This window comes from Plecotus auritus, assembly GCF_963455305.1.
Source record: "Plecotus auritus genome assembly, chromosome: 11".
Taxonomy (NCBI): Eukaryota; Metazoa; Chordata; class Mammalia; order Chiroptera; family Vespertilionidae; genus Plecotus; species Plecotus auritus.
Genome location: NC_137777.1, coordinates 13,806,156 through 13,817,383, shown reverse-complemented (window position 1 = coordinate 13,817,383; position 11,228 = coordinate 13,806,156). Strand labels below are relative to the sequence as shown.

Below are 11,228 nucleotides of genomic sequence, written 5' to 3'. Positions count from 1 at the left end.
ACGAGAAATGAGTCAGTCCGTAGGGCCTCGATGATCACCCCAAACCCTCCATCAAGAAAGCGGTCTTTTCCGCTCGCGAGTAGTAGGCTTTCTGAAAGGGGCGGTGTCTCCTCCCTGGCTCACCCCCGCCCCCTCCGCTCCCCGGATCCATCTCACCCCCTCTTCGCGCCCACCCATTGTCCCCTCGCAGCTGTCACTGCGCGCAGATCCCGAGCTCCCGATTGGAAAACCTTCCCGTCACTCAGCCCACACTCCGGGGCCGGACGCCACACTCCCTATTCCCAGCCTTAAATGGTCTAAGACCGAGTTCCGGGAGCAGCAGGTAAAGCCGCGCGGCGGAAGGGAGGAAGGGAGGGCCGCGCGCCCCGGTCGGTCCGCCCGGCGCGGGGAGGGGCGCGGGCAGCAGCGGGGCGGGGGGAGCTTGCCACATGGCCCCTCCCTCACTGGGCAGGACCGCACCCTGACACCCCCTCCTCCCCAAGTCCCGATCATAATGCCCAGCTGCGGAGCCCCTCGTTATCCAACCCCCGGACGGCCTGGGGGTCAGTTACCGCCGCGAAGCACCGAGGGCTGGGCAGGGTGGGGAGGGGGTGGGGGATGTGAAAGGTCCCGGATGTTGCTGAACCAGAGCCCCTTCTAGAGGGAGTGACTGGCGCAGGCGCAGGCCGGCCCGGGAAGCTGGGGTGGGGGTGGGGAGAAGTTTCCTTCTCGCAGGTTGAAACTGAGTGAGCCGGCGGAGGCTGCTGGGGCTCGAGGGGAAGACGAATTAGGGGGAAGTGGTGGGGCAGGGGGGAAGGAGTTTCCTGCCCCGGCACACTTGGGGCTGGAGAAGTCGGAGGCTGAGCAGGGTGGAAGGAGGGCTGGAAGCGGGCGAGGACCCGTGCTCCTCTGCTCGCCCTCTAGCGCGGGGAGCGGCGGTTGCGCTGGGCCCCCAGAACTGTGGGCACCAATCAACGGTTGCCATAGCAGCGTTTGACGTCATCGTGCGTGTGGTGCCCCTGCTGCCGGGGCTGGTGATTGGAGGAAACCCCGTGTCTGCGGAGCGGCTGTAGCCTGTGAGCAGCGAGATCTAGGGACAGAGTCTCAGCCTCGCCGCGCTGCCGCCCAGAGACTGCTGAGTCCCCGTCCGTCCGCCGCCACCCACTCCGGCCACAGGTAAGGGACCGGCCGCCGTGCCCTCGCCCCACTCCTCGTGTCCCAGACCATCTTCGGAGAGCGCGGGGACCCGCCCCGCTCCACATCCCCTCGGCCCCGCTCGCCCGGAGGCAGCGGCGCTGGGCTGAGGCGGAGTCTCCAGGCGGAGACGGGCGGCGGCTTTCCTTCCGCTGGACTCGGCGGGCGGCTAGCGGCTGCCTCGGGCTACTCGCTTCCGGATCGGCGCCTCGGCCCCGATCAGCGCCCGTTCCTGTGTCCCTTCCGGGGGGTGGGAAAGGCGCCTACACGCGAGATCCCCCGGGGGACCTGCCCGGCTGCTGCTCCCGGGGTGGCGGAGGCACCACCAGCCGCGATCCGTTCCCCCCGCCGCCCTGGGCCTCCGGAGTCCCTTCCCCCTCGCGCCCGCTCCCCCTTCCGCCGGGAGGCGCAGCGTGTTGCAGTGGCGCAGGTGAGGCCGCCCCCTCCCCGGCCTCCCGCCTTTGCCCCCCGCCCTCTCCTCGGCGCAGCCTCTGCGCCCCGCGCTGCGGCGGCGGCACCCCGCCCTCCCCCACCCGGGCGGCGGCTGGGCCGGGCCTGGCGACCGGGTCCCGAGCTGAGGCCGCCCGGGGGCGCCCGCCAGGTAGACGAGGTGAGGCCGCGGGGGTGAGCGGGCTCCGGCTGGGGCTCGCCTGACACCTAGAGCCGAATTTCCTGGGTTCCGAGGGGGGGCCCTCGAATATTCCGGGGTGGGGGATGGGAGTGGCCTTTTCTTCTGGTGGATAGGGGCTCGGAGGCCAGGTAGGGGTAGAGAAGATGGGCAGGACGGCGGGCGGCCCTCCTCGCTTGCCTACCGGGCCTCGGGCGAGCTGGAGCTGGAGGGTCCCCTGCTCTGCGGGGCGGGGAAGCCGGAGCGTAACAGCCGGCGGTGGCCGGGCTCGCCTGGGTGTGGCTCCTGCCCCCTCCCCCACCGGCCGCAGCTGTCGGGCCCTACCGACTGGAGCACCGCGGTGTCGGGTGGCGCAGGGGACGCCGGTGGGAGAGTGGGGTGTGTCCGGGGCCGGCGGGCCGTGGTCCTGCCGCTGCGGGCGGCGTCGGCCTTGTGGCCTCTGCCCCCGCGGTGGGCGGCGGCTCGCCGGTACCAGGGCGAGGGCGCTGCTCCTCCCTCCAGCTCCGGTGGGGGAAATTAACACTCGGCAGTAGGTTGGGCTCCTTGACACAGATCCGCCATGACAAAGGGAGAGTCGGGGACTTGTGCTGAGGCACCAGCTTGGGCGGAGCCAAGGAGGGGGAGGCTGCAGATAGCGCGGACCCACGGATTTGCGCTGTAAAGCCACGGTCCACCGGTTTTCCGTTCACCCAACTGGACGTTTTACGTCGGTTAAGGGTTAAATGGGTGCGGCGAGGCGTCGGAGCGCTAGTTATTCTGTGAGGAACCCAACCCACTTCCCCTTGTATCCGAGCGGCTGGGGAGAGAAACCTTTAGACTGGCTTTAGGTAATCTTTCGTTAGAAGCAGCATTAATCTGAGAGCGTTTTTGAGTGCCTAGGGGGAAAATTAGTGATTTCTAGAAACGTGGGTGGGGTGAAGGGGTTATGCGATCACAAATTTTAAAGTTTCCAAATTGAACCACTATACCTTGCATCCAAGCTGATTACTTGCATGAATACTGGGGACCTGTTCCCGATTTTATTTTATTTTTATGTATTGTAGGATTTTCCTGGGAAGATAAAAATACGGTATTGGGGAGTCATTTCCCATAGTGAGTGACAGTGGCTCTTCTGTTCACCTTTTAATAATTGTACTTTATACCGTACAATTTTATTTAAAATCATTTCTTCTGTGGGATCACTGTATGTTTTAGTATCTTTTTGTGTTGTTTTGGCACTTTTCAAAAGGACTTCTTTAAGGAAAAGTATAACGAGGGTAAATTGTAAAGTCTAGGGACCTTTAAAATGAGAAAGAATTAGATGGGAAGTCATGGTAAGGGCAGCTTAAGTGATAATTAATTTTGACTACTAGAAACAGAATGAAGTAATTCTATATTTAAACTGGAACAATGACATCAGAAGCCCTGGTCACCCTGGAAGCACTTAATATGTAAATTTTAGTGTTCACAGTAAGTGGAAGTTTGAGTACTCGTGGGTATATATATATATATATATATATGTATACACATATATATATATTTAAGCATATATGCATATAACAAGGTACAGCTAACTGAGACTTTAGGATCAGTTACTGATTGTTTTGTATTTAAAATATATATTAAAACAAGCAACTTGGTAATTTCTTCCAGAAAATTGTCATTCCGAGATTAGCTATTCTGAGGTAGGAGTAATACCAACTAAAATTTAAACTTAAAACCTCCTGAAAAGAAATTAGTATTATGAAAGTAAAAAGACATGAATTACACATTAAACTGATAAGTAAGAGAAATGTATTGTTCTTCATAGGCAGTGTTTTCACTAAAGGAAAAGCTGCTTAATTTTTGATTACTTAGTGATATTGGAGACTGGAGTTGAAATTTTGGCCAAGATAAGGGTTGGTTTTTAAGGTGGCCTCTGTGCTTTGACCTTATGTGAATTAGGATCTTCTGAAAAAAAAAAAAACAGTAATTTTAATTTTGCTGAACTGATGTTAATGGCTTTAAATTTCCCCCTGTGTGCCATTTTTTATTTTTCTATTCTGATCAGTATGTGTGTGGGTGGGTGTCTGCATTAAATTCCTCCAGTGAAGAATCTTCCATAGGCAATTAATCTTCCATAGTCAGTTAAATTTGAGGTGTTAAGTACAGATTATTTTTTTAAAACAAAAGGTGTAATTTTGAGTCTGTTCATTTTGATGGAAAAAATATCTAAATGCTTCTCTTTTTTTTTTTCTTTTTTTTTTTCTGCAGAACATCCAGTCATGGATAAAAATGAGCTGGTGCAGAAGGCCAAACTGGCCGAGCAGGCTGAGCGATATGATGACATGGCAGCCTGCATGAAGTCTGTAACTGAGCAAGGAGCTGAATTATCCAATGAGGAGAGGAATCTTCTCTCAGTTGCTTATAAAAATGTTGTAGGAGCCCGTAGGTCATCTTGGAGGGTCGTCTCAAGTATTGAGCAAAAGACAGAAGGTGCTGAGAAAAAACAGCAGATGGCTCGAGAATACAGAGAAAAAATTGAGACCGAGCTAAGAGATATCTGCAATGATGTACTGGTGAGAATCAAACATTCACTCTAGCCTCACTGTACTATAGGGTTCCTATCAATTATGATACTGTTAATTTTTTTTCTTTTAAAAATTGAGTGTTCTAAATTTGAAGTCTTCAGAGTGTCACACTAAAAGATGTTAAAACAGTGTAGTTAAGTTTGCATAAAATAAATGCAATAATTTCAGTCACTCCAAAGAGACTATAAAATAGACTGTGGTAGTGTTTTTTTCACTAATTGAAAAGTTTACTAGTATTACCATTTCAGTTATGGTTGGAATATTTGTAGTATTTCTAGAGCTAATTTTAAAAAATGTACATGTGGATATAATAGCTTTACATATCTTGGTGTGTTTTTAATTCTCACCAGAGGATATGTTTTTTTATTTTAGAGATAGAGGGGAACATTTATGTGATAAAGAAACATGGATTGGTTGCCTCCTGTACATGCCCCCACTGGGGATTGAACTCCAAACCTAGGTATGTGCCCTGACCAGAAATTAAACCCACAACCTTTGGCTGTATGGGACGATGCTCTAACCAACTGAGCCACTTGGCCAGGGCTATATATCTTGTCCTATCTAATAAAGAGGGAACATGCAAATTGACCATCACACCATCACAAATATGGTGACACCCATAGCCACAAGATGGCAGTTCCCAGTCCCCTCAGCCCCACCGGAGTCCCATAGTCCTTTCAGCCCAGCTGGGCAGGTGCACAGTGCAGCTGGACCCACCCTCAGCCCCCCAGCAGCCCAGGGCAGGCCTGAGGCACAGGAAAGCCTTGGATGGTGGCTGCCCAGCCGCCCAGGGCCACCCGAGGCTCAGGTAACCAAGGCAGGCTGAGACTTGTGCTGCCAACAGTGGCAGCAACAGAGATATGAGAGGCCAGGCTGAGGGGCTCCCCACTCCAGTGCATGAATTTTCATGCACCAGGCCTCTAGTTTTTATATAAAAGAGATGTAATAGTAGACTCAGTGTAGACATATTACCTACCCTTCCCTGGGTTGGCCACCATAATGTTAATATGAGTCAGCCATGCAGAAAACACTAGCTTCAGTTGCTTTTACCTCTTGCTGAATTTGTGTTGGAATTCAACTTTGAATACTGACAACCACAATAAAAGGTTAAAGTGGTTTTGCTAAATGATTACCCTTATATAGCAGGACTTGAGGTTACATATTGGGTCTCAGTATGGTAGGGCTCTGGTATATAGAGAGATGTCGGATCTCAATTTCTTGGGACAGGTTACTGAATCTGGGACTCAGTATGGAAATCCAGATGCAGTACTTACTATTTGTATCTTATTCATGGAAGAACTACTATAATGAACATTATAGGCTTTTGTTAAACTTGTGATGGTATTTTGATTTTACACTAGTCTTTAGTTGCTAATGGAATAGCTTCACTTCCTAAATTATGAGTACTTTTCTCAAATGGTCTTTTTAAAGAACAATATTTTTTATCTTAACACGGGCTCATGTGGTATCTGCCTTGGGTGTATTTTTTATTGCTTTTATTTGAAATCTTTACATTGATAACTGTCATATCTGAGATGAGAAAATTCCATGATTTATCAAGGCTAAATGACAATGCCTTTCTTATGATTGATTTATCTTATTGCAAAGGTAATAATATTTAAAATTTAATAATAATCATGGTTTTCTATAATAAAAAATGTGTTGGGCATTCTCTCCCTTGCTCTCTTTACTACTAACTAGTTAGTACCTGTGTACATGTTACTGAATTTTGTTCATTCTGGTGGTTTTCCTCCGATTATTATATCTGCTAGATCAAGTCATTTTTATTTTGGTTTCAAAGGGTTTGTTACAAGTTATAATTTCCCTTAAAACAAGTCAATTTAGGATTAAAGAGGGACGTGGTAACATTTACCTTCTAACAAGCTTATTTGCTATTCCAGGTACGTAGGTATTTGCATATTTTCCACACTAAAAGTATAAAAGCTCTTGTCAGTGTGAGGATTTTCCTAGGAAAAGCCTGTAGCAGTTTTAATTATGTTTTCCTTTAGTTTCCTTATCAAGAAAAGTATTGCATAGGATCAGTGGGTGAGAATAAGACAATTTCTAAATAGCTCTTTGTTGATAAGATTATTAAGAGGGTTTGCTACTGGTCACTACCCTTATTCTTCAGAATAGCACTGACTTCTCCCCAAGTTTAACTGAAATTTGCGCTTTGAAAGTTTAGATAAAGGAAAGTTTTAATCCCTTTACCATACAAAAGGCTCTGAAAATGCTAAAAAAGCTTTTACTTCCAGCCCTGGTCTTTTCATGAGAAAAACTCTTTTAAGTGATCTTTGTATAGCTCATGCCTCCTCACCTATAGTAGAGACACTCAAACTTTTAAGTAAATGAGCAAAAGGGCTTCTTTTGGAAAAGAGGATAGTAGAACTAGGTCAGCAGCACTGCTAATTTTTCAACTTGGGAAAATTCGATATTTACAGATAATGTGGGTTTTTACAAGCAGACTTCTTGACAGGTAATGTTGACTCTGGAAACATCTTACATAAAATTCTTGCTCCCTTTCTAGTAAAATGGAATAATAAAATATAGCAGAACCAGTATTTCTCCCAGAAAAAAAACATCTTTGAACTGATGAACTTGATGTTTAGTAAAAATGTGCTTTAATTATATACTGCATGCCCCCTTCCTGGGGATCAAGCCCAGAACCCCGGCATGTGCCCTAACCAGGAATGCAATTGGCAACCTTTTGGTGCACAGAACAATGCTCAAACAACTGAGCCACACTGGCCAGGGCTGCTTTAATTATATTTTAAAATCTTACGTATTATCAATTATTATTACTTTTTCTGAACTTACTTATATATGAGAAAAATAAGCAGGTAAATCCTCTTTCAGAATTAATGTTATTGGCTGATAGTGTCAATGATGAACCAGAGTTCATTGTACTGGTGAGCACCTAGCTAAGAAAATACCCTCTTTCTTCCCATAAAAAGGAGCTAATCTCTAGAGTTTTAAGTTTTTCTGAGATGAAGAGCTCTTTAGTACGTTATTAATGGTTACTACCATTCTGTTCATGTGCACTTGTCAAGTGTTTAATATACTAAGCAGCCAAAGTAGGAACTATGTTACTTTGTACAAGAGTTGAAGAACATTACTGGGAGAAATGGTCATTGGCATATTCTTCCAACGTGGACTTCTCTTTATGTAAAATTGGGGTTCTTCTCTTGCATTGTTAATTTGAAATTGCATTATGTGAACTAATGCAATCCGCCTTCCTGCCAGATCATAGACTGATTAGGGGAGGTCTTGGTAGTAGGGGAGGAACTTAACACTAGTGATCCCTAATAGCTTTTCTGCATAAATCCACAAAAAGAAGCCAAAGTTTGGGTAGTTTTGTCTTGACTGATGAGATGAAGAACAAAATGAGGCAAGACATATTAGGAAACCTGATTCACAAAGAAGAATTTAGTGGTATAAAAAGTTTCATATTTTGAGTCAGACCAACTTTTTACCATGTAATAGCTTCTTGGCCTAAGTAAATCCCTCAGTCCTCTGAGGAAACTGAACTCAATTAAATGCAACTAATATCCACCCCTCCCCCCCCATAGGATTGTTGTGGAGAATAACAATAAGGTAAAGAAAGCCCTTGACTACCTTCTTGGCCCTGTTTATCTCAGGTTGGGGATTTTGTTTAAAAGCAATGACAGCAATATGAGCCTGCCTATAATAGTATAGGGGTCTCTTAACTCAAATCCAAGCATGAGATTTAAAAGATCGGAGAAGCCTTAAAAACTTTCTGGGGCAGAGGGTTCATTACTGGCCAACAAGTTTTCAAAATTTCATTTAAAAATTAAAACCAGTATAAGGCAAAGAATGGTTTCCAGAGATCTCCTTTCTAGGAGGTGAAGCAGTAAAATAGTCTAATATTTTAATATTCAGCAACAATAGTTGAGTAATAGTAATGGTGATTCCCATTTTATCATGCTTCTCTGCGTTTTTATTTGCCCGGGGCCGTTTTAAGATGTTGCTGGACACTTGTTTTTACCTCCAGCCCACAGAACTACCATTAAGCAGGAGCAAGCTAGGGAACCAGGCAGCTTTTGGGTCCTTCCTAATCTGAATATATTAAAATGTATCTTGGACTTTAAAAACTACTGTATGGAGTTGTAAGCCAAAAATCATTAGGCAGCTCATTTGTTGGATTAAGAGCTTCTCAAAAGAATGCTGTAGTGTTAGACTTATCTTTATGACTAAAGCATTTTCACAGTAATTACTAAGTATTCCACTGGTGTGTTTTGTAGAGTTCAGAAGTCTAGGGTATAGGAAGTGGAAATGAAAGAAAATAAAGGAATGAGAATGGAAAGGTAGATGTTTGCTATTGGTGGGAAAGGAAAGAAGAACCAACAAGTTGGTTAGTTATTCTTTTTTTTCAGTATAACAATTTATAATAAAAGCGTAATATGCTAATTAGACCAGATGACCTTCTGGCTGCAAGGGAAGCCCGGGTCCCGGGTGTCAGAGGGAAGCTGATGCCAGCAGCCGGGGCAGGGGGCGCGGAGGAAGGCCTACTCTTGCACGAATTTTGTGCATGGGGCCTCTAGTACTTAACAGGTTAAGCACCATGTTAGTCACCGGTGACTGACTACTTTCCGTCTGGAAGACAAAACAGGCTGGGCGCTTAACGTGTTAAATAAGAATAGTGTTCTTCCAACCTGTTCTAGTAAGAGGTGCAGATGACCTGGAAATGTTTGGTGATTATTAGATGAGCTGTGAAGATAGTTAAAAGTGAACTAGGAGGAAGAGTTTAAGGATTAGAAATTGGAATTAGTGAAAAACTTGACTAATGACTCAAGTATATAAAGAACAAGGACACTTTTGAAATAATGACTCAACTTTTAATCTAGCAAAAACGAGAAAGACATTGTAAGCCCATTTTTAAAGACCTGTTTTTTGAATATGTATAGATATATAGTTTGGAAATAATTTGCTAAGCCACCCCATAAGTGTGTCTTTTGTAAAATTTTCTAAAAGGCCATTTGAGTTTGCAAAGTGGAGTGAGAACTTATATACTTAATAAGTAGTCAGTTCAGAATCCTAGAAATGTGTAGTTTATTCTAATCCTTTAATTGTTTGTCCAACCCAAGTGATTTGTGTGTGATTCTCCTTTTTAAAAATGTATTCTTTGTAAAGCATTCAACTTACAGCATTTAAGTAACAGCATTTTATGTTGTTACTAGTGGCCCAGTGCATGAAATTCGTGCACATTAAAAGGGGATTAATTTGAGGAAATAATTTAATACTGCTATTTGCCCTTTCTCTATAATAGAAGTGTCAGAGATGAAGGAAAATTAGTAAAATGTATATGAAAACCTTCCTCCTATCAGAGTCTGGGGCGCACCATGGGACCCAGAGTCAAGTCCCTGCCCACCCACATGCGCCTCAAAATTGCGTGAGACACAGACCTGGCCACCCCACTGGTCAGGGGACGTAGCTTCAGATCCCTTGGCCCAGCGCCAGGATGGGGGGCGTGGCCTGAGATCCCCCAGACTGGGGCGGGGGTGTGCCTTAAGGTCCCCCGTCAAGTCCCGCCAGGTAGGGGACACGGCCTGAGGTCCCCCAGCCTGGTGCCAAGGTGGGAGGCACAGCCTGAAGTCCCCTGTCAAGCCCCACGTGGTGGGGGGCATGGCCTGAGGTCCCCCAACCTGGCGCTGGGGTGAGGGGAGCAGCCTGAGGTCCCCTGTCAAGCCCCACAGGGGCAGGGGAAGGGCATAGCCTCAGGTCCCTGCTGATTGCTCGTTAAGGCTCCTTATGGGAACTTGGTCTCGGCTGTGGGTGCAGCCACCTTTGTGACGGAGTGATGGTCAATTAGCATATTCCCTCATTATTAGATAGGATAGCCTGAATGATGGCATAGTTTTGGAAACAAATCATCAGACTCTTAAATAAGGATGTTACTGTTAATAGAAGCTGGAGGGGGTTATAGAGAGTAGCTGGAAAATCTATCCTTAAGCACTTAGCCCAAGTAATGGTCATCAGTGTTTACCTAGGAATGAAGAAACTAGTGTAAGCCAGGCTCTCAAATGAAATTTTGTTATTTCAACAAATTAAGTGAAGGTTTTATAAAAGATTTACTGCATTTTGTTGTTTCTTGGAATTTGGGTTTTAACCTATAAAAGACTTAGGGTTTTTTTTTTTTAACCCATGAATATAATACCGATTTTCAAATCTGGTAAGTGGTCCTAGCACATAAAGTGGGGGAGCCCAGTACAGGAGGTAGTTCTGCGTTTATAATATGGAATTAAATATTATTGGGGTACTGAGATAAATTTGATCACATGTTTTTTATTTCAAAATATGTGTTCTTTAGCACATTTAATATTGAAGAGTGTGTGTGTGAGAGAGAGAAATAAGTTTTTTAAAAGTCAAAATGTGTTTTCTGATCAGTAAGTTAAAAAACTTGTCCATTAAAATTCTAATGTCTTAGAATGTCGTTTTCTGTTCTTTGCTTTGCTTTTCTAGAATTCCTGAGATCCTTATTGTGGTTTCATATTGGTTCCCATTATGCCGGTTTTACATTGCGAATAAACACTGCTCTTTAGAGGATTTAGAATTGTTGTCAATTTCAGTATGCTGAAAGCCTGGGTTCATCTTCCTTTTGAAAATACCTGTCCTTTCTAACTACCTAATTTTAGCACATTTTCTAGACTTAATTAAAATGACATCTTGGACTCAACTTGGACTTCATTTTCTGATTGCAAGTTACTGCTGTGTTGACTAGATCATTGGTTCTCAACTTTTTACATTCATGTTGATAACTCGTGTGTATGATAGACTCCCAGGGGCAGTACCAGGATTATTTGTCATTCCCATTGTAGTAGTAGTAGTTCTACAACCCTTACTCTTCCACTCAAAAGCAT

General features: G+C 45.4%; 1 protein-coding gene across 5 annotated transcripts in view; it reads left to right on the top strand.

Annotated features, from left to right (window-relative positions):
• The first annotated feature begins 224 nt into the window (after positions 1-224).
• The window catches only part of YWHAZ (tyrosine 3-monooxygenase/tryptophan 5-monooxygenase activation protein zeta), a 28,016-nt gene continuing 17,012 nt past the window's right edge, over positions 225-11,228 (top strand). The window contains exons 1-3 of one of the 5 annotated variants that reach the window (XM_080646866.1): positions 225-322; positions 970-1,155; positions 4,034-4,338. In XM_080646866.1, the coding sequence (XP_080502992.1) occupies positions 4,045-4,338 (294 nt within the window). In that variant the 5' untranslated portion in view covers positions 225-322; positions 970-1,155; positions 4,034-4,044. Of the gene's footprint in view, positions 323-662; positions 1,604-1,708; positions 1,784-4,033; positions 4,339-11,228 lie in introns of those variants that run through there. The other 4 variants (XM_080646865.1, XM_080646864.1, XM_080646867.1 and 1 more) reach the window with 4 other exon arrangements.